The following is a 24,490-nucleotide window of genomic DNA, read 5'->3' on the forward strand; positions in this document are numbered from 1 at the left end:
TCAGCAGCCACGGCAACAGCAACACAGAGAACTAGCAGCATCTTCCGATATTCGGCTATATATGCGCCCAAAAATAACCCAATTTCGAGCAATTGCTCACTGTATTTAATCTTTTCGGAATATTGCGGAAACATATTTTTGTTCAACAACGAACTCTACAACAACAGCGATTGTTTATGCAAAAACACGTCGGGGAAACTAAATGTTGAGCTAATAACCTTTTTTATTAACTATTTCTTTTAGATTTAATTTTATTTTATGTGCATCGATGCGCGCATGCATGGGTGAGTGAGTGCGATCTAATTGTAGATCGAAAGCGCACCTTTATTAATAATAATAATAATAATATTAATAAGAATAATAATAAATCTTTATTATTTTAAGGGAAGAGGCAGGTGACACTTCAAAAAAAGTCATGCGTTCTAATACAACAGAATTCAAGAGAGACAAGGATGATTTACTTCTACCAGTTTTGGAAAATAAATACGTGTATCAAAACATTGAATCCGAATATTATCGCAAAACAATGCAGGGATTAGCGTATGTACCTCAATAGTTCAGTAATAACAACTAAGTATTATGTTTTTAGGCATAAAGGAGGATTATTATCTGGATTCCATAAATTTTTTTTAACGTTGCGACATAAGTCACGATTGTCAACTGATGTTTACACTTTATTATTTCTCTGTGATTTTATTAGCTTTTTCATTTTACTGTTTGGATTTCCTAAATTTGTGGTAAGTACCCCGCGGAAAAAACGCGGGAACCCTAACTAATGATTTATGCAAATTGGTAAAAATAAAACGACATTCTCTTATAATTCTCTTATTATTTTTATAAATCGACCAGGCCCCGAATATGGTTTTTGATTGCTTTTTTGATAATTTAATAGGTACAGGTCAATCAGAGTATATATATTATGTATAACCGTTTGTACCGTTTGTTTTAACCAAGCAAACTAGAGATTCAAAAAATATATTCATTTGATTGATGCGATAGCTACTTTACTGTTGGTTACCGCATTCAACAGCATTTTTTAAACTTATTTATTGTAAACAATGCAATATTGGCATGTGCAATAATATCGTTCCTCATATAAGTTATGAACCCTCTCCAAGTATCATCACCCCTCTCCTATCGACCGCCGCTCTTACACGCGCTCTCCCCGTTGCGCCACTCGACGGTCAGTCACTTCTAAGTACATTCCTTAATAACGCTGACTTCGCAAAGGCGGAGGGGCTTGTCCACTAACTCGACGACGTATTCAGGCGACACTTTGTTGTTGGGAGCAGCGCAGTCAGCGGATGTTGGGTAAGCAACCGCTGACATAGCATGGCTCGCATTTCGGCCACACAGCAGAAGCCATTGATCTACAAAGAACACTTGGAATGCTCTCCATACTTACTAGATGAGCTATGCGGCTACGAGAGCCGTAGCAAGTCAAGCGAGAAATAGTCTTACTTAACTGACGCCCGAACAGTCAGAATTCTGACTACCCGCAATGGTTACCAACTTAACACGATAAAAATTATAAAAATAAGAAAATAAAAACAGAAAAAAAACGGAAAAAGTGAACCACGAAATGTGGTAAAACAAGATAAGGACAAGTGACCAGTGATTGATAGTGAAACTATAAAAGTAAAAAAAAACGACCACCCGCCGCGGTGAGAATGCCGTGTCCATCCAGGAGCGGGGCACATTTTACGCGGGCGCAAAGTGTCTACTTTAAATATAAGAAAGGACCTATGTAGCAACCCACTGCGGCGATTTGTGTACAGCCCCTGTAGCCCATTCGCGAGTACAAAGCACATAGCGTCAACCCGAAGAAAACAAGAAGAAGAATTTCGTCAGTAACAGAATGAACTGTGAATTGTGAACTAAGGCGTGTAGCAATCTGCTGAATAGGCTGAGCGGTGCGGAGGCACCCGAAAAAGCTGACCAGTGGATTGTGTGGCAACCGTACCTTAGTAGGCTAAGGCCAAAGAGGAAAAATACGGACCACTGTGCCCAGTGCTAAGTTCAACTCAACACAAAATCGTCCGTCACTGTCGTCATATATTAAATTAATTAAAATCGAAAAAATAACAAGCAAAAAAGAAAAAAAAACCCATTGCCTGCAATTGAACTGAAAGACATTGTTCTCCTTCCTGCAGATATTAAGAAAGAAACGACACACTCAACACGCTCACACAAGGATTAACACAAATTGCCAAGGGCGTGTGAAACAGCATTTACTATCTGTGCCTTTTATTAGAAAAATTTAAAATCCGTGAATTCTTAAAGTAACATTATTAAATAATTAAATCTTGAAATCTTGGTTATCTGTCTATATTCTTATCCGATTCGATATACTCCCGTTGCTTTTTGTTTGTCCGTTGCACTTATGTTAAAAAGAAGAAAATCAAGGAGACACTTAATGCACTTCTTGCCCAAATGAACGGGCTTAAAGACGATATGGAAAAAATTTATAATAGGATTAGTACTTTAGAATCCGAAAATGTAGCCCGTAACCCAGTAGTTATAGTCTTAACTGAGGAAAACTATGTCACTATAGAAAAAGAGCTGCTTGCTATAGTCTGGCCATTGGACAACCTCAGGTCCTATTTGTATGGCGCTGCATCGGTTAAGGTTTATACAGACCATCAACTTTTGTCGTTTGCGTTAGGGAGTAGGAATTTCAATGCCAAACTAAAACGTTGGAAAGCGAGAATAGAGGAGTACAATGGTTTTCTCATCTACAAGCCCGGTAGATGCTGACGCCTTGTCCCGTATAGTTCCGATGAATCTACTTTGATTGGTGCCGTCCGTACACTGCTGAAGGGGGCTCCACCGTGCATAGCGCAGACCAACTTGCTACCTCACGAAGAAGTACCCATTAATGTTTACCGGAATCAACTAGTTTTTGAACCTGAGCGTTCGGAATACTTGTGCGAGAAACCCCACAGGGGCATCGAACGCCATCTTTTTCCCGTCGGTACTGGTCTTTTGTCCAAATTGGTCGTTACCTTTGGAAAATACCGTAAACCACCGGAAATCCCGGAAACTTACCTGCCATCATTCCAACGCCTTTGCTTAGAGAATTTTAAAAATTCGAATAACGCAGAGGCTGGTGATAGACTTGTCGGATACCGAAGAGATCTGCGAAGTTATTGAACGATAACATCGCAGAGCTCATAGGGGTGCCAAACAGGTGCGCCTGCAGCTTTTTGAGAAATACTATTTCTCCTAGATGGCGAGTACCATCCGCAGGCAACTCTCGTTGTGCGAGTGCGTACGCTCTTCAAGTACGAGAGGTACCCCAAAAAAACATTTCTCCAACCAACACCTATCCCAAGGTACCCGTGTGAAATTCTTCACATCGATATTTTCACCTTGGAGGAGAATATTTACTTAAGCTGTATAGACAAATTCACGAAATTTGCCAAGCTCTTCCCTCTCGAATCGAACTCGGCGATCCATCTACGGGAAAAACTAGTTGAGGTACTTCACTACTTTACCGTTCCAAGGGTACTGGTCTCTGACAATGAGACCAGTTCTGTGTCCAACGGTTCTGAATTACCTGCGTACGTTGGGTATCGGCCTGTACAACACAACGACATAGAAAAGCGAAGTCAATGGCCAAATCGAGAGGTTTCATAATACCTTCCTCGAGATTTACCGGTGTTTGAAGTGCGAGCACCCAGCTTCAAATTAAATGAATTGGTTGCCACTGCGGTAGATAGGTACAACAATTCTATCCACTCAGTAACTAATAAGCCAGCGGTCCTGTTTATTGACAGCTCGGCCAGAATCACTACCAAGGTCTAACTAACTTCAGAACTAAGGTTCTCGAGGACGTTAGGGGTCTGATTAAATACCGACAAGAGGTCGCAAGCGCGGCTCATAATAAAACAAGGCGAGCCATATAACGAGGGCGACAAAATATTCGTTGCCAATAAACAAATAAAAACGAAGGAGAAGCAACGTTTTAAAGCCGAGAAGATTGTCGAAGATAGAAATGTGACAATAAAAACCAAGAGAGGCAAGATCTTCCAAAAGTCAGACTTACGGAACTGAAATGGCACCAGATCGTTTGTGTGCGTTTTACACGCTTCCCCTACACGACCATGATTAAACACTTCAAAACCACTTGTACCATAATTTAAACACACCAATAATTCACGCACCTTTTTAAAACGAAACAGAAGCATTTCTTAACACTGACGTACTTAATCCCTTACCTCTAAGCTAATTTAAGTAACATCAGATAATATAATATTACTCATAAGACTATTCTCTCCAACCCATATGGCGGGCCTCTTTAAATATGAGGCTCCGCTAGTCCCACTGCAAGAGAGCACCGTCTGGCGTGTGAAGCTAACGGATCCCAGAATTGCACCGCTGGTGGCGCACTACTTGGAGGAGTCACAGGAGGGCCTGTCGAGACTGACGGGTACACAGCGTGGACGTCGGTCGCTGGAATGGATTGGGTCCGCCTGGAAATGGATTGCGGGGTCACCGGATGCGTCGGACTGGGACGCCATTCTTCGTGCTCAGGAAAATGCCGTAAAAATGGCCGACCCACAAGTACGGATTAACGCTGGGCAGTTTGATGCCACTCAATGGATCGAATGCATTTTAGAAATGCTTTCTTAACTATGAATTTGAATTGGAAATCACATTTGGGAAAATTCGAAAACTCAGTAGCATAGCAAAAGTACCTGTCAGGATCAGGAAATGAGTTTGCCTGCAGAAATGGAACTTCGTAAAGTTTGGCTGCAGGAATTGAACTTCGTAATGTATAGGTTTCCTTATACGCTTTTAAGGGACATTATAGGTAAAGCTATTAACGGATGGTATTCTCTTTTTGCAAGACTTGAGTAACATCTTCTTACGAATGCCATGCAATTTGCAATTTCTGAATGCTCAATATCTCATTAGGAAAGTTTTCGTTCTGCGCCAACTGCTGTTGCCAACTGGAATGAACATTTTTTGTTATTAGTTTAGCTGTAAAATCAACTCAAGGATAATCTGTGAAGCGAACCTGTTCGGTCCTTTTTGACCATCCCACTCGCGCACGTGTTAAAGTTCATTTAAAATCCATCAGGGAGCAAGAGTTATTTCCATGGGGTGGATGGGTGACAATCTCTTCTTCTTTACGCTTTTTGGGGCACTCTTGCTTAACAGGAAAATATGGTTAATGGGGAAATTATGAATGCGCCCTCGGAGGCGCAGACCAAATGAGCAAGGATGTTGGGTGGAGTGAATGTGTGAGTGGTGCAATGCATTCATATGCCATTGTTGGTCAAAGGAGCGAAAAAAAATGGATACACTACTGTCATCGTCTACGAGGAAGTACAGTCGATTTTAACTGAAATAAGGAACCTGCCGTATCAGAATGCAGTCGAAGCACTGGAGTTTTCTCGCCCGTCCGTGTTAATTAACGGAACGGCGCTTCTGTATATTCTGGCCATGCCTAAGGTCGCTCCCAAGGACTACCTCTTGCTTCTTCTCCTTCCTACAACCCTTGAAAAAAAACAAGTCATGGTCAAGCATGACAAGGTCGCCGTAAACTCCGAGGAAACCTATGCCATGGTGGACGATCGCCTCTCCATAGGCAACACTGTTTGTCCGGAAAAATGCCTCCTGAAAACCGCTGCATCCCCAACTTTGCGGGGTGTAAGCGTTAGAATGGGCGTGGCAACATTCGGAAACAAACTATGTCCCTGGAAGCTGCATGCTTAATCTCAACATTCTAGCTTTTGTAGTTCCTGAGATCTAGGTTTCCATACGGACGGACAGACGGACATGGCCAGATCGACTCGGCTATTGATTTTGATAAAGAATATATAAATGTACTTTATATGGAAACGTTTCCTCCTGCCTGTTACATACTTTTCAACGAATCTAGTATACTCTTTTAGTAACGGATATAATTATAGTCAATCGGCTGCGCTGTGTCGCTCTCTCGTTGTCCTTCCCTTGCTTAACACGGTATATGGGAAAAAGAGCCATTAATAAGATCCTCGACTTTTGCTGCAATGAACGATCGTTACACACGAACATCACAATCATTTAACAACATCACAACAAAACATTCACTGTTGCCATTCATGGGAAATTCACCGCAAGAAGTGGAACAGCGTTGTGTTCACGATGGGAAAAAAATTGTTGAACCGTTGAACACAAAATTGTGATAAAGGCTGACAAAGTGTCAATTGTTCAACATCGTGAACGTTTCAATACCCCAACAATTGATGGTTGCTGTCATCGTTTTTGGGAAAAACCTTGAATCACGTGATATTGTCTGGCAAAGCGTAAACGAAATATTTAAAAAATATTTAGCACAAATATTAAGACATACAATTTATTTTGTTTGCAAGAGTGGAATCCAATAAGAATGTAAGTTCAATGAACTACTATTCTTACCGATTAATGGTAAGTAATCATGGTAAGTGAATCATGGTAAGGTCATGGAATAACAACCACACTTACAATGTCGTCGCCGGTTTTACCAGTGCACCGTTGACATGTATGTCAAGATTGAGACAGAGAAATGTGAATAATGTTGGTCAAATGACAATACTGCCATCAATACAACGCTGTCATATGCATGAGTACGCCCAAGATGAAATGTCGTATGTTCGCAAATATGAACGACCTGATTTGTTCATCACATTCACCTGCAATCCCAAATGGACTGAGATTAAGGAACAACTTCCAATTGGGTAAGCAACTCTTGGTTCCGTTCTCCGCTACTAAAAATTAAGAAGCATGGATTTTGGATTTCGAAAGAGCTTTTTTTCAACTCCGCTGTTTCCGGATGCTGATGAAACCAGGAACAGATGTCGACCGGTTCTTGTGTGCTTACCGCTGCATCGTAATTACGATGCATTTATAGAAAATTTTATCAAGACATTTGGCCGCAGAACTTCAACAGCCGATATCTTACTGCTTTTGAAAGATACCATATTTAGCCCTGCAAGAACACCGTCATGGACTACATACTCCTAATGGACGATATTGCTATGCGTGAAGATATTAATAAAAAATGTACAGCACAAATTATAATTGATAATTTTCATCAAATATAGATCGTTCATAAAATATTGCGGTATTGTACTGAGCAACCACAATTGGGCAATTGATAGAGATGACACGGAAATATGTAAATCTACGGAAAGATTTCCAAACTATGGCAATTCGCATGAGAAGTGCTATTGGAGTAGAGGAGGCACAAACGCTGCTTTAATTGTTCGGTACATGGACAATACGCTTTATCTTGTACAGCACCAAAGCGCGAGAAAGGATCTTGTTTCCGCTGTGGATCTGTTGAGCAAATTGTATATTAAGGATTGCCAACAGCAGCCAACAGCTAATCCAAGGCTCGTGGGAGCAACCAACAACCAGCTGATACGAGATGAGGAGGAGAACAAGATGTTTATCCCTATATTTAATAAGGTAGGAGTATGTTTTTGCATTGATCGGATATGACGGTTCTTTATGCTATGTTTGATACCGGCAGCGCCGTTAGTTTAATTTAGCACACAGCGATATCATTTATGGAACCTAATGACGTATTGATCCCAACAGAATATTGCGGTGTTAATGCATAAAATCATTTGAAAAAATTTTTGTTTAACTTAATTTTCAAAGCATAGAAGAACAAATCTCAGTTTTTGTTGTTCCCGACAATAATGTCGCAACACATGTTCTTTTAGGTCGTAAGTGAATAAAATTAGTTTTTAAGGATAAAATAAAAGGAAGAAGATAAATTGATTTATTGAATATTGATAGTGTTTTATTGAATTTGGATAGTGAACCAGTAAAAAGAATGAATTTGGATAGTGAACCAGTGAATAGATTTCATATTGATAGTGAGCAAGTTAATATATTGAAACATTGTGAACTTTAAATAAATTAGAAAATACGCAGATATTTCAGAAAAGTAGTTTAGATAAGGATATTGAAATTGATCATGAACGTAAGAATTCATAGTATTGATGTATTTAAGGTTGATGAAAATTTTGACAAAGTGAAATGATTGTAGTGAGCTCATTGAAATAATAAGAATAAATTATTTCGATTTACCCAACACTCCAGCGATTACGAGAAAGTAATTTACCTTTTAGGTCCTGGTTAGAAAACATCTGGAGAAAAACGGATGTGTGTGGATTGTAGGCAACTCAAAAAAAAACCGTCTCGTGATGGTTATCCATTGCCGCTCATAGATAACTGTTCAGAAAGATTAGAAGGGAACCAATATTTTACACTTTTAGATTTGAAGAACGGATATCAACAGGTGAAAGTAGTAGAGACTCAGTGCAATACACGGCTTTTGTAACACCCACTGGGCAATACGAATATTCAAGTCTCGATCATACCTTCGTGGAGTGCAGACGCGTTTTTGCATCGCTGCGAAATTCTTTGTGTTGAGTCTATGGACAAGTCCACTTTCGTGGCGACTAGAGTCGCGGTGTCAGTGATCCCGTTCACCGCTTCAGTTATGCTCTACGCGATTACAACTGAAAGAAAAACGGATAAGAAACAATTGCAAATTGCTGTCGTTGCAAGTCTCAGAAAAACGCTGAACATTACAGCCTGAAATCATTGAAGTAAAAAAGAAAACAATTCGTCTGCTCAGCTGGGACTCGAGCCGAGTGCCGCCTGACTGGGAGTCGGCCTCCTTGGCCACTCGGCCACGGCCGCCTTATTGGAGCCTATGCAAAAGAGCACCGTGAACCTGAAGTCGGTAAAGCAGTATCAAGCAGTAGAAATCCTTCACTATGTTCGAAAGTGATTTTGATATTGCAACGAATGTGACTGCGGCTCAACAAAAAATGAGAGATGCTCTGAATCGCTCATTGAATGAATTTAGCGTCCTATATGCACCGTCCTCTAACAATGCTCCACCCATTGCAGCTCAAGACCCTCTTTCTGAGCAAGATGACGACGATTTTTGGACCCCACGTCCCAAGAATAACAAGCGACGCTTAGAGTCAAGGTCCCCCAATTCGATCGCCAAAGAACTCAAAAAGCCCACAACAAAAGGATACAGAAGACGAGACGACTATCGATCTTCGTAACCCCAGCCACAACAACCCAATCCACGCCAGTACGAGCTCCAACAACACCAATAGCAACCAGGTCAGCCCCAACAACTGCAATCAAGCCAGTTGCAGCACCAGCAGCACCAACCAAGCCAACAAAAACAGCTCTACCAGCAGCAGTTTTATCCCAAATCAGACCTCTGGCAGTAACGTAACTCCACCGTCTCACAAACCACCCCCAATTGTAGTCAAAAATTACGAATCTCTGAACGGACTCATCAGATTTATAGATACGACCGTTCACCCAACAAAATATTCCATCCACCCATGCCTCCCAGATAATTCCGTTTCGATCCTGGCTTCAGACTCAGATACGTACATAGCCGTAACGAAATCGCTTACTTTAAAAAAAAACCTTTGCATACCTGGCAGCTTAAAGAGGAGAGATCCTACCGCATTGTTATCCGAGGTGTACATCATTCTGTCCCAGATGAGGACATTAATTAAAGCCTTACCTCACTGGGCCATATAGTGAGGTTTATAGACCCAGAAGCCCTTTCGACAAAATAAAGCTTGTTAACCTGGTTTTTGTTGAACTAGAATCCGCTGCCAACAACAAGTAAATACATGAGCTTAAGACGCTCTGTCGCCAACGGATACGCGTCGAACTTCCTCTCAAAAAGGACGACGTCGTGCAATGCCATCGGCGCCAATCCTTTTACCATACAAAAAGTAACTGCCATAAGGATTTTATTTGTGTAAGATGTGGCCAGCAACATGCCATTGAGGACTGCCAGCGAGAAGTCCGTCCAGTTAAATGCGTCAACTGTGGCGGTAATCATACAGATAGCTACAAGGGCTGTCTCGTCTACCAGCAGATAGTGAGTAGACGTAGAGGTGCTACTTCCCATCGTAGTCCCCCTCAACAACCAGCTATTGCACGAAGAGGCATTGTACCTATGCTTTCATACGGGAGCGTTGCAGGGGGCGTGTGGAACGCCGATGGGCTGGCCAACAGGGCTCTGGAACTGGCGCTTTTTGTGCGAAATCATAACATTGATATTATGTTGGTCAGCGAAACACACTTCTGTACCCGGTCATACTACAAGCTTCATGGATTTGACGTTCAGCAATCCAACCATCCTGCTGATCGTCACCGTGGAGGCTCTGCAGTACTCATAAAGTCCTGTCTTAAATACTACCAATTTTTAACTATGGAACATCAAAGTGCTCAATGTGTTGCAGTCAAGGTTAAAACGGACCAAGGCGAAATAGCATTTGCATCTATTTATTGCCCTCCAAACTTTCTGTGCACCAGCGATGACTTTAACACATTATTCGAGGAACTAGGACCCAAATTCCTAATTGCTGGAGACTGGAATGCACATCATCGACTTTGAGGCTCTCGAAATTCTACAGCCAGTGGAAGAGTTTTAGCTGAGTATATCTTCGGTTCAAAGATCCGGGCGATAAAAGATCTTATCGTCGTGCTGAGGACGAGCTGAAGAAGTTGTTGCATAAAACAAAAAACGATTATTTCGTTACGAAATGCTGATCCCACAAAAGCACATGGATTTAACCTCTGGAAATCAGCAAGATAAGAATCCCTATAAAGCGTGCTGACAACACTTGGTGCAGATTTGATGCTGAAGCTTCCTTGACTTTTGCTGACGAATTGGAAGGACGATTTCAGCCATTCGACCTTGCGAAGCCTGACACTGACATTGATTAATACTGCATGCCCAGCTGCAGAGCCCATTCGTCATGTGAGTCATGATGAAGTTTGTCTACAGATACAAAAATTGCAACCAGAATATTTCTTAGCAGAATGATGGCAGTTAGTTGTGTTCAGGACGCCATTCCGGTGATCTGGTGGTTCGGCTTTCGGAACCACCATGGAACCCCAGAACAAGCACATCGTGTAACGCAGCATATCCTAGATGCCTTTGAAAACGGACAATACAGCTCTGCAGTCTTCCTAGACGTGAAGGAAGCATTTTATCGAGTGTGGCATAATGGCTTGCTTTTTAAGCTAAAATCCCTCCGGCCAACTGTGCAATATCTCCTCCTAAAATCATATCAGCTGGAGCGAACATTCATGGTCGAAGTGAGAGGTGAAAGATCTACCATCAGCGTTCCGCAGGGTAGTGTACTGGGTCCTGTTCTATACACCCTCTACACTTCCGACCTACCATATCCCAGAGATCCCAGTACCCTTCTGGCAACGTATGCTGATGACACGTATTCCTTGGAGGCATCCAGGAAAACCCAACAATTTTGGGACCTGTATAGCGAGTGGACAAACAGGTGGAATATATCCATCAATGGAAACAAGTCCCAGCACTGCAATTTTTCCCTGAGGCATAAAGTCCTCCCTAGGGTCAAATTGCAGGACAGTCTTATCCCCCAATCACCCCAAGCGATGTACCTGGTATTGATCCTGGACAAGCGGCTCATGTAGAGGCAGCACACCAATAAAATTGCAGCAACTTGCCGCGGGAAGCTTAGGAAACTAAACTGGTTGTTGAAGCCAGCTAAGCCTAAGGAATATAGTGCTGCTCTACATGCTCCTTCGATGACCTACTGCGTCCAGGTATGGGTACGGCCGAGCATCATGCGAGTGCAAAGGGTTCAAAACCGAGCGTTGCGCACGATCACAAATGCGCCCTGGTATGCAAGAAATGTGGACATTGCAAACGACCTCAAAATCCTCACTATTAGGCAACAGATCAATCGCCATTCAAGTCGCTACAACGATCAACTTCAGGCCCACACGAACCACCTAGCGGCTTCTTTGGTTAACCCGACGTCCAGGCGAAGACTAAAGAGGCGTATCCAGGAGACCTTCGGTCAACAAGGAGGCAACGAACGCGGGTGCTCCTCCAGTAGTCAAAAACAAAATATATTTTATATAAAACCCATTGTAATAAAAATTGTTAGGTTATCCTTCCTTTTATGTTTCCATGTTATGTTTGATACGATTTTGTTAGTTCCTACGTTTTAAAACCATTTAATTGGTTGCTTAACGTTTAATAAAAATTTATTATTATCTCAAAAAAAAAAAAAGTGAAGGAATTGGTGGAATTTTATTACAAAAACAAAGTTTCACCCAATAGCTTTTTTTTTTTCACAAAAAGCAACAAACCATATAACTAAACATAATACAACCGGCTTACATTCAGATTACAGCTTACACTCGCAGGCACAGACATCTATGATTTCCAAAACTATGATTGAAAACAATACAATACAATACAAATACAAAACAAGACAATACAAATTCCTATTACCTTTACCAACTTGAAGAAAATATGACAATCTTATTAAAGAATGTCGGTAATTTTATATCAAAACAAATAAATTACCTTATTCAAAAGATGAAAATGAATGGTATACGTATAACAAAACGAAACAAACTTTGTAGTACCTTTTGACCTTTAAAATAAAATTTCATCCCTTTCACAAAGCACCGTACAAATGAACAAAGCACCGTACAAAGTCTAAATCACGTTATTATAACCTAAATAAAGACACTAAAATTATCCATAAAGATATGGAAAAAACGAAAAATGTCACTTTTAATATTTAACATTAAACATTATCCTGAATATATCGAAGACGTTGAAATGGGTTCACAGCTAATACTTCTAAGAATATTTAATCCATAACTTCTAAAGCACGACAATCTTGGTAACGTTAACTATAAATATTTAATGGATATAAAGACTTCTGCCTGGTATAACTCCGATATCAATGACTCACCTACCTACAAAAACAATTGAACAGCCTACTTTTCTTATTACCCCTTACAATAACGGAATAATTATTAATGAAAACATAGAAGTCAAATTTTATCTACACAATAATTATGTTTATTATACACAAACAAAGAATATTATCAAAGAACATTGCATAGTTAGTAGAATCAAACACGAAACAGCAACTTGTACTTTGCAGAAATATCATAAACCATTTTACATTGAATACATTAAGCTTAATATACTAAGACGAATAAGACTCGGGAAAAACTTAATCAAAATTGTAACATTAAATAGATTTTTTTTTTAAATAACAAAATAAAATAATAACACAAAATGAAATTAGGGTGTGACATATTCATTCTTCATATCTTCTTACATCTTACACCGATGTTTTGAAAAGCATCACTCTTTAAAAGCCTCATAGTAAAAACTCTCCCAAGACACAATCCATTAAACGATAGAAAGCTTAAGTTATCGATAAGAAAACATGTAAAGCTCCGTAGATCCTTAAGGCTTGTTAGAACATAAGAATAATTATACACGTTATTCATAGAGTAAAAGGCTGTACTAGATTCGTTGAAAATTATGTGACAGGCAGAAGGAAGCGTTTCCGACCATATAAGTATATATATATTCTTGATCAGGATCAATAACCATATCGAACTGGCCATGTCCGTCTGTCCGTATGAATGCCTCGATCTCAGGAACTACAAAAGCTAAAATGTTTAGATTAGACATAGACGCACCACAAGTTTATTTCCATATGTTGACACGCCCACAAACCGCCCAAAACTGAAAAATGTTTGGATATTTATTCCGTTTTTTATTAGTCTTGGAAATTTCTATCGATTTGCCGAAAAACGTTTTGCCACAAACCGCACAAAAATAAAACTTTTTTTTATTTTTTTTTAAATTTTATTAATTGGAATTCAACAAGTTTATGTGACAGCTTTACCAGGTTATACATATAATTTTAAATCATATGCATACCAAGTTACTCTAACAATATATCCGAGCAATAAAATTCCTGAGCAGTTCAAAGGCGTTTTAGTGAAAGTAACGCAAGCACATTTGCTGTAATTAATGCCGATATTTCATTCCGTTGCCCACTTCTCGAAGGCTGTCACATATTCCTGTTAGCCCCTGGTTGCAACACTCATGCTTCCACTCATGACCATTACCGCAGTGTCATCCGCGTAGGTTGCAATAAGTACGTTTTTGTCATCAACTTCTGTACAGCACCGGCATGTCAGAAGTATACGACCAGAAGTATAAAGAGTCGGCCCTAGAACACTACCTTGGGGTACACCTGCTTAGATTGTACGCGTAGACGAATTGTCGCCATCGACAACCACACAGAACTGCCTATCTGATAGAAATCTTTTGATAAGAAGAAATAGCTGTGACGTCAAAAGCGTCTTAAGCTCGCTTAGAAGACCCTTCATGCCATACTCTATGAAAAGCTTGTTGTATATCCATGAATACAGCGGTTGTGTACATTTTGTTCTCCATTGCCTCCAAAACAAAGTCACTCGGGGTGTAGCTGTTCTGGAGTGTCATGACTTTTTCGGAAGCCAACACTTTGGAATATCTTTGCTCACGCTTGGAAGTTAGAGGTTGCGTTCCATCATTTCTATCCTTTTACCCAGCGCGGGTAGAAGGCTAATGGGCCTATATGCATCAACAATAGGACTACAAAAAGCACAGCAGGCGATTTTTTACTACCTCTCCCAAAGTAACAGAATTTGTGGGGAGGGCCATTTGAAATGGTTGGTCCAAGAGTGTTTGCACCCTGGTTCAGTTTTCTACCGGAGTAAGATTTATCGGCTTAAATCTGTCCTCTAAGCTGCTTGCAAAGATATAGGCCTTCTCCTGACTGGAGCCGCACCAACCACCAGCTGGATTTCTGATAGGAGCCTTTGAAATAACTTGTCTTTTAAGGCTATTCATGAATTTCCACAGGGAGTAGTTAGTCGATGCATCAGGACTTGCAGCCACGTGAATTTTGTCCGTGAACATCACTATAGCATCTTCGATGTCTGTTAGATAATTTATGCCAATGCTTAGGTTAATGCTTCTGTCCAAGACATTCCTAAAAATTTTAACAGAGGATCCGGGAGCTTGCAAGGATTTCTTTCTGGATTTATATTGGGGAGTGTGACTTAATGTTGCTACATCCGGTAGGTGGTCCGAAGACAGATCGTATTTTGTTTCAATTGAAAGTTAATTTAATGCCACCCCATTTACGACAAATAAGTCTAAAGCTGTTGGCGTCAGTCTAGTGTTGATGAGTAAAATGTAGGTTCATCTGAACCTAAAGCTTGGCAAGAACTGGTTTTGATGGCCTCTTGTAGTTTTCCTCGACTGCATGCTCTTAGGTTGCCCCACCATTGAGGCTTAGCATTGTAATCCCCTCCTGCTATACACTTGGGGCCCAATGTGAGCACTAGCTGATCGAAGTCATTTTTAGTCAAGGGCTCTTTTGGAGGAAGATGCAGAGAAGCTATTTTGATAATAGCTCGTTGGTACATCGAGACCGGTGACATATAAATCGGTTCGCATCGTTGATTTATTTTGACTGTGGTGAATATTGGCTTTGATAAACCGCCTTTGGCGTTGTTACTTGGATAATTGCCATAATATTGTTGATAATTGGCGCATATGAGTCTCAGTAATTAGAATAATGTCTATAGAGTAGGCAATAAGAAAAAGACGAAGTTCTTCATTCTTCTGTACTATCCCTCTTGCGTTTGAGACTATCATTTTTTATAAATCAGAACCTGACTAGATCACGAAAAGCTTTGTTGGATTAAATAGTTTCCATGACTAATTTAAATTGTTGATCCAATCTATTAATCCAATCCAATCCATTTCTGACAGATGACGTCGACGCGTATTGTCCGTGGCGGATTTCATTAGCTATATTAATGGTGTAGTTGGGTGTTCTAGGCCCTTACTCAATTCTATTCTGGCTTTGCAGACTTTTACTCTGGCAGGTTGATTTTCCATGCAGTTTACATATACGTATTGATTGTTTAGGTGTGTCTCAAATGATTTCGAATTGGTAGGATGCTCTGCCGCAGAATTCCCACAAACAGGCCTTATATGACAGCAATTGCGGGTGTGGCCGCGCCCTTTTTCTTCTCTTGGGACAGTTGAGTGTATGTTCTTCAGCACCAGCCTATATGGTTTTCCTCACGGAGCTGATGGTGTACTTCTGAATGACGTTGCATCTGCCGTGTGGACGCGAGAAATTTCGGATCTGGATGTACGTATGTCATATTTATCTTCAGAGATTACCTGGTTGAGGGTGCTTTCTAGGTTACTGCTACTGTTAACATTAGGAACACATATTGGGGGAGGTTTTGGAGTTGCCTTTTGACGCGGCTGGTCATTATTTGAGTAGTTGTCAGCGCTAAATTAAATTGACTCCTCATTAGTCTCCATATCTTCGGTAAGGCTAATTCTTCAGTTAAAGGTGCGAAACGGTTGTTGCGAAGACTAGTTGAGGACGAAGTTTGTTTTGTTTTTCCCATAGACGCTCGGGAAATGGTTTCTGTGCTTTTTTTCAATATTGTAGGTTTTTTTTCCTGAATCGGTAAGATTCCGCTTCCTGCGTCCAGAAGGGGGAAAGGTCTGAAACGAGAGGTTCACACGGGGAACCTCTGGTAAAGTAATACAACCTGTGGACATGCATATTTCAGAAGAATTAACTAAAGCAGTTCTTCTCGAAGCAGTACTTGTTGAAGCTCCCACAGTGTATGTTGTTGTTGAACAAACAAAAGAAGTGGTAACTGTATTTGTTACAGTTGTAGCAGAGATAGTTTTGCCAAGACTTGCTCGGAAAGGCCAAGAGAATTCAATTGCCTTGAAGCAATCATGGCTCGTAACTCTGCTGGAGAATGCCTAGCGATTTTCTTCATCTTCTCGAACCCGTTCAGCTCTCCCGAGAGCGGCAGATTAGAAGGTGTGTTTTTATCCATTTAATAATTAACTATATTTTCAACTCGGAAAAAATATAAATTATATGCACTAACATCAAAACGTGGAGACAAAAATTTTTATTTTCTTATATCTCGCCGGCCTGTGAGTGAACAAGCGAGAGACAAGACACCAGCCCAATGGGCAGGATCGTACACTAAGTTTTCAGTTTCGCTCTGGTGTTACTTTCTTTTTTGCGAAGTACACAGAGACACCGTTTAGCGGACGGTAATAGATTGCGCACAGATAAGCTCAAGCAAACGAAGTTAAAAATCACTCTTCGGTTTAGATTTGGAGCTGACACGATCGTACTAATTGATCGCATAAAATCGAGTGACAAAACTCTCACGGCCACACTTTTAAAAAATGTTCTGATATTTTGCCACGCTCACTCAAACGCCCACAAACCGCCCAAAACTGTCACGCCCACACTTTTGAAAAACGGGATATTTTTTCACTTTGTTATATATCTTGTACATTTCTATAAATTTGCCAAAATACTTCTTACTTTTTACCACGCCCATTCTAACGCCCACAAACCGCACAAATCTCTTAGGTCCACACTTTTAAAAAACGTTTAAGTTTTTTTTTTATTTAATTATTTTTTTCCCCAATTTCTACCGATATTCCAGAAAATTTTGAAATTTCTCTCACTTCCACTAGCTGAGTAACGGGTATCTGATAGTCTGGGAACTCGACTATAGCAATCTATCTTGTTTTATATTATTAGTATTTACAATAATAATTTTATTATTATTTTTTTAGTATCGTTATAAATATAGCACTAGTGTACTGGAGACGTATATTCAAGGAAACAAAGTTCCATTTACATTTCTTTTGATGTTGATTGTGCAGTTTATTACAATTGTAACGGAACGCGCTATTTATCTACGAAAAGCACTTATATATAAAATATTTTTTCACTTTATCTCAATTGTGGGTATTCATATTTGGATGTTCTTCTTGGTGCCGTATATAACGGCACACAGTTTTGGTGAAACTGCCCCTGTTTTATTTTATTTAATAAAATGCCTTCATATGTTACTATCTGCATACCAAATAAGATGTGGTTACCCAAAACGAATTTTGGGTAATGTATTTACAAAAGGATATTCGTTGGTAAACTATATAGCTTTTAAAATGTAAATTGCGCTAAACGTTATTCCCAGATATTGATAGAAATTTCTGTAAGAGAAATGGCACTTAACAATTTATTTAAGCAACAGTTTGTTTATATTGCGATTAACATTATACAACAGATCTCTTATAAATTTGTAATTGAAAAACTAAAAAAATCATTAAGGGGTTACATCCACCTGTAAATAAGAAACATTTTTTTTTATTATTTGAGAAAAGAATCCGTTGAGTTGATGAGTAAGCTCCTGACAAATTTATGCAATTGTCGTGGGTCTTCAATTACAAGTAGTGATTAGACTGAAACTATTGTAGAGTTCAACCTCTCAAACTGTCCATTTGCATGAGGAAGGCCCGCCGTGATAATCTAGTGTTTAATTACTACAAGAAATCTCCGACATAAATGCAGATCCTCTGTCAGATATTATATGACTGGGATTGCAAAACCGAGTTGCGCTGTTGCGAAACAGGTTGCGCTGTTACGTCACTGCCTTTTTCCCGCGATGAACTACTTCCTTCTTATCGTCCGACTGCGGTGTGGTTCAGCGGCGGTCCGTGATTTCTTGCAGTGCAACTGCAACTTGGTTGTAATAAAGTCTTCTTAGGATGGTTATGTTGGGGAGTTAGTTTCCTCCCTAATCGCTGGCCTTGTGGCTCAGTAATTACGCCAGTGATCGAAAAATGTTTGCGGCTAAAGCCGGAGCAATGTTTTATTATCGGAGCGTAAGCTTTCGGATCTTGAACAGAACTGGAGTACAAAAATATATCAAAGTATAAGTCTACCCTGGCTCCAATGCATCACGCCATAAAGCCATGGTCGGCAAGCCGACTAAGCGCGGAGCGCTAAACTCATTTTGGGCGCGTCAGCATTGTTCGTGTGAAGCTACTTGGTTGCTAGTATTGTTTGTACTGTTTTGTAAATGTGGTATTGTATTGATTATGTAAAACTACTTAGTTGCTGAATTAAATATATTTAGTGCTCTCTTCAGTTGTTAGCATCTGACTTCTTACATCTGACTTTGACTCTAGGATAGGCTATAAGTATATGGATAATGTCATTGGACTGGAGAACCCTAATTTAAGCGGCTTCTAATAAACTAACTATTGTCTTGTTCAATAAGTGATTTCAGTCGGCATGATCAAGCATCGTGGGGTTTACTATGTTAGCTTTTGCCAATGTTACAGTGAGAATTAAATTTTGTATTTCTGTTGTCAGCATTCTATTTCTTGCTAGCAGTGCCTCGTACAGATGTGGGGTGTCAACCAAATCGTTTTTTCGGGCTTTGATCATTTTATTAATGGTGTCGGTTAGCTTGTTTATCTGTTTTTGAGCTTATATTAATCTGCCTGGAATTTTAGTCCACTAGCTGACCCTCTGACATCCTGATTTTCAAGAAATCTGAGGCATCAGGAGTTCCCGCAACTTCTCGCAATTCTTTTGTGTATTTTAAGAACGGACAACAAGGTTCTCAGATGATCTGTATCAAATTCTAGTAATTTACGCATATTTGCGACTGCGGACAATTTTTCTGTCTCATCTACCATACTAATAAATTCGGAATGGTTGCTCGAGTGCCTCAGGCAGTCACGTTGTTCAAACACCAGCACATCTCCATCTACGACTGGGATGTAATTGGCGGTAAATCCGTGCATTAGCCACTGCTAGGGTGATGAGCGTTGTGAGTGCGAACCTGTAATCCAAACGTAGAGGGAGACCACGGTGTTTTAACTTAAATCTGGCTTACTATTTAAAAATATGGCTTACAAGCAAATTAGAAGTGGGGGATCTTTGGAGGTTGTCCTTACCACCCTCCCCTTAATAAGAGTCTGCCTGCACTTCTTGTTCCGTGCATAATGGAGCTAGCTTATTTCCCAACCTTTTATTTTTCTTGACAAATACCTCTTCTCTCTTCTCTTCTATACCTCTTCTTCTACAAACACGGTTTCGCCTAGCTGGGTTATATATTTCGATGTTGTTTAGGGTCTTGGGACTTTTAGGGCGTATATTCTACAGTTGCCCTCAAAAATAGTTCTATCGTATCGCTAATTTTTTTTTTGTTTAGCTTAAGACATCTGGCGATTTCTTTCAAGGTGCTGTGGAACCGTTCCACTTGACCGCTTGACGATCTATGTTTTTTTCTGAGTGTGAACGATTGTGTTCTGCCGTGATAATTTCTAACTCTTCGTTTCTATTGGTTACGTCCATTACAACATTCTTACAATAGCGAAACTGCGTAGCCGGAAATGAGCAATTAGGTCATGTTGGAAGCTTGCTAGGGTGGGTAGGTCGCAGTGTATCGCATTTACGACCTCGGGCTTCACGACTTCTTTCAGCATTTTCAAAATGCTACTTTTGTCGGCGAAATTGATTAAGTGGAGATTTTTGCTACGAAACAATACCCAGCTTCGTTTTAGTTGGAACGAAACGTTGGAAACGTGCTTCTTCTATAACGATTTGATTTCTAAAGCAGTTTAATGGTTGGTCTGTCGCTTCGACCGTGTAGGTCAGTGACAGTTCGCTGTGAATAGTCGCAATAGTGTAAGGCGTTAATATTCTGCCTGGAAAGAGCGTCGGCCACATGATTATCTTTACCCGGTTTGTAATGGATTTTTGCGTTGTTATCGTCAATATACGCTCTCCATCTTTTTATCTTCGGATTTGGATTCCGATCGGACACCACGAATGTCAAAGGCTGATGGTCCGCATAAATGTTGATATCGCGAGTGCCGTACACGCAGCGAAGTTTTGTCTCCGTAAGTGCAGTCTAATCGAGCAATAATGGCATCGAAATTCAAGACTGTGTTATGGGTAACTAATAGCCCTCTTGCCAATCCCCTGATTTTATTTCTGATCGAAACGGCTTGGTAGTGTGCCTCGCTACCATGATATGGATTGAAAATTTCGTATGCGTCTACAGCTGGCTGTCGCCATGACACATAGTCATCTTGTTCTCCCCTAAAATCTGGGATGGTTTTTACAATGTCAAGCTCGACTTCACATCGAATGTTTGGGTCTACGGTTATTCTTTTGTAAGCTTCCACTTGTGGTGCTTCCACGCACAAGCTTTGCATCTGATGTTTCACCTCATTTAACTGTGATTGGAATGCCTGTGTCAATCTAGCTTCTTGCTGGGTTAAGGCCTGGCTAACAGCGTCATTTCTGTAGTATTATCTGTCGTAGTAGGACGAAAGCCTTGTGTTTCTAAATCCCACCCGTCGTCACTATCGTATTCGACTTTGATATTTACTTGCCTATATATTCCCATACTATATTCACTTGCCCAACTCATTGACCATTGGTTGGCACTACAGAAATTTATTTTTACCGAGCACAATTGATCGGCTTTCGAGAAAACGAAATTACCTTGCGGAAGAAATGGAATGAAGGTTGACAAAGGTTTCACAAAAAAAATAATTCTGGTTGATTTTAAAAAATGTTTTGAGCCGTAGAAAATTTGTTTTTTTTGCAAAAACATGAAATGGAAAATAAGTCATAAGAGCGATGCAATATTTTTTTTTCACTGTTTATTTATTTATTTACTCCAAGTTGAATTTACTTGGGTTAGATTTCCTTTGCAAAATAATGGTATGCCGTTGAGTTCACTTATCAAATTTACATGTTCTGTATCTTAATTAGCCTGCTAGGTTAAGATTTTTGTTTTCTTGATGAGTTGATGGTTGAGCGCCAATTAAGTTGTAACAAACTATTTTCCTTTGCTTTTTTTTCAGAGAGGTTAGGATGTTATGGTGGGGAGGTGTATCGCCCGTTAGGTCAAGCTGAGGCTCTTGTTCACTTATCCCGGGGTACAGCTCTTCGCGTACTCTCGCGTACTCACACAGACTGTCTGACCTAGGGTACAGCTTCTCGCGTATTCACACTGACTGACTGGCCTGATGTAGGGCTCCTCGCGTATTCTCACTGACTGTCCCGAGCTGCGTTTGCGCCGACCCTTTTATAGGCCACGGGGATCCCGTTATTTCCCCCTTTTGCGCACGGTGCGCTCGAGTACAAGTTCCAACCCACGTCCCGTTAATTCACAGTGCTTCCTCTTTGTGCTCGACCAAAGCCGCACCGTTACCGTTCGACCTTTGTACCCTTGGCCAGCTTGAGTCCAAGGTCCAGCGCGGTACCTTTAGTTCACGGTCCGCTTTCGGGTCCAAGGTTCATAATTTCCTGTTTGACCTGGTTGCCCTTGACCTCTTCTCCATTCCAGCCATTTCTGTTGCTATGCACCTCTCCTGCACCTCGGTTTGTGGGGAGTTTTTAGACTCCTCACAGTTCCACCTTCCTTCGGAAGTTTTTGAAAAGATGGATCCTCCGGCGGTCCTCCGTTTCGGTGTTTCCTCGCATAGGCAGTTTCCTCATCTCTCCTCTTGTCGACCCTGCGCCCTTTGTTCTCAGCCTGTCAGTTTCAGCTTAGTAGACCCCGTCATTTAGCGTTTTGACTTGGCATCTCGAACATCCTCGCGCCCTTCCCAGCCTCCTTCCTGTTTCTGATACTTTCGTTGTCCTGTCATTCTCATTCTCACCTTCCTGATCTCAGCCTTGGCGTCTCAGCCTAGTAGACCCTGTCATTCCTCCATATACATCGCTCTTGACTCCTCTCGTCGACCTGCGCTTCCTTGATCTCAGCCCGGCATTCTCAGCCTAGTAGACCCTGTCGTAAAGCGTCTTGACTCGGCATCTCGATCCTCGCGTCCTTCCAGCTTCCTTCATCTGCTGCCGTCTGCTCCTCGTCACCAGCTCTGTATATAAACTTCCCGCCTCCTTTTGAATTTCACACCCTTTCGTATCCGGCAACTCAACCGAACCTAACCACGATTGAGTAATCAATATTGACGGCCGGCATTACCACTTCCTGTTCATGTCGATATTCCTGGTGTTGCCAAGTTGTGCAGATCGTTGCCGATCTCACTATCGATCGACCGCCGCTATCGCAGCGCCCCCATCCCGATTTTCTTCACATGTGGTTCTGGTGTTGCAGCTCAATGGAGGTATGTAATGCGGTTTTCTGCGTAAATTTCCCGCCATCTTTACTCATCCTCTCTTTTGCTTCCAGCTCCATCTCCACCTATGGATACCCCTGCATGCTCCGGGGTGGCTGGCCCTGGACCCGAACGCCCTGGAGGCCAACTTGCGGCAGCAAGAGCCTCCTCTCGCGCTCATCCATGGCTTCTGCGGATGACACCCGCACTTCTTGTTGTTGGTAATGCTGTGCCCCCTTACCCTCCTGACTTAATCAATCCAGAATTTATCACTCGCTCTTTATTCGGCTCTCAAAACCTTCGACTCCTCACCCCGCCGCACCTTGAGGCGATAGCGCTGGCCGTCATGGACGAACTGCTTGGCCCAGCGTTCTTTTCTCCCCCGGGCCGCCTGTCTTTCGTCCTCCTCGGCAACTCGGGGCGCCAACTCCTCCCTCGGCAGCTCCCTCCACAGCTGGTCTGTCAGCGATGCCTGCCTGCGGGGGCAGGGTCATAGCGGTGGTGGCCGTGCCTCGTGGGACGAGTCCTGCCGCGGCAACTTTAGGCGGCGGCGGCGCCTCCTGGGGTGCTGGCCATAACCACGGACCCTTCTCCGGACTGTCGTCGACCGGCCGGGCGCGCAAACGCGGATCGCGCGTCACCGACCTCCATTCGATCGCGCCCACGATGGTGCCCGTCCTTCACGACGGTGCGTGCGCCTGCTCCACCTCCCAGTACTGCTGCCGGTCGCAATGAGGCCTTTCTTCAGCCTGCGGGCGTGCGTGCTGGCGGCGGTGTCGGTGGTGCTGACGTCTGCGTCGACGGCGGTGGTGTCGGCAGCGGTGGTGGCTTCGACTCGGACGGCGGCGGCGGTGTTGGCGGCTGCGTCGGTGGTGTCGGCGCCTGTGCCAGCGGCTGTGGCGGCGGTGATGGTGCCTTCGGTTTTGCAGATTACCATTCGGGCTCAAGAACGCCCCAAGTATTTTTCAGAGAGCTATAGATGACGTTTTAAGAGAAGGAATCTCGAAGATATGCTACGTGTATGTCGACGATGTTATTATTTTCTCAAAAACAGAAGAGGACCATGTCAAAGACATACGGTGGGTCCTCGGAAAACTGCTCGAAGCAGGCATGAGGGTATCTCAAGAAAAGTCGAAGTTTTTCAAAAAAAAGCGTCGAATTCTTGGGATTCATCGTGTCGCAAGGGGTTCTCCGAACCTCACCTGAAAAAGCTAAAGCCATAAAGGGTTTCCCCGTGCTAAAAACTCTTTTTGATCTCAGATTTTTTCTGGGCTTAGCAAGTTACTACGATGTTTTATCAAAAACTTCGCGTCTATCGCAGGCCCCCTAACGGAAATCCTTAAAGGCGAAAACGGGAAAACAAGCAAGTATCAGTCAAAAAAAAATTAATATAAATATGACTGAAGAACAAAAAACAACATTTAAGAGGCTAAGAGAGATACTAGCATCAGAAGATGTTCTTCTTTCATACCCAGACTTTAAAAAACCGTTCGACTTAACGACGGATGCATCTGGGTACGGACTTGGAGCCGTATTATCTGAAGACAAGCGCCCAATTACAATGATATCGCGCACGCTGCGTGATAACGAAAAAAAAGT

General features: G+C 41.7%; 1 protein-coding gene across 1 annotated transcript in view; it reads left to right on the forward strand.

Moving 5' to 3' along the window:
• Nucleotides 1-258: 258 nt before the first annotated feature.
• LOC26526594 (piezo-type mechanosensitive ion channel component) overlaps nucleotides 259-24,490 on the forward strand; it is a gene marked incomplete at its 3' end in the record, with an annotated part of 53,981 nt that continues 29,749 nt past the window's right edge. Inside the window, exons 1-4 of the mRNA XM_026976418.1 lie at nucleotides 259-284; nucleotides 385-540; nucleotides 590-734; nucleotides 17,537-17,913. Of these exons, the coding sequence (XP_026832219.1) occupies nucleotides 259-284; nucleotides 385-540; nucleotides 590-734; nucleotides 17,537-17,913 (704 nt within the window). The remainder of the gene's footprint in view (nucleotides 285-384; nucleotides 541-589; nucleotides 735-17,536; nucleotides 17,914-24,490) is intronic.

The sequence above is a fragment of the Drosophila erecta genome, unplaced genomic scaffold (assembly GCF_003286155.1).
Source record: "Drosophila erecta strain 14021-0224.00,06,07 unplaced genomic scaffold, DereRS2 tig00000021-arrow-pilon, whole genome shotgun sequence".
Lineage (NCBI taxonomy): Eukaryota > Metazoa > Arthropoda > Insecta > Diptera > Drosophilidae > Drosophila > Drosophila erecta.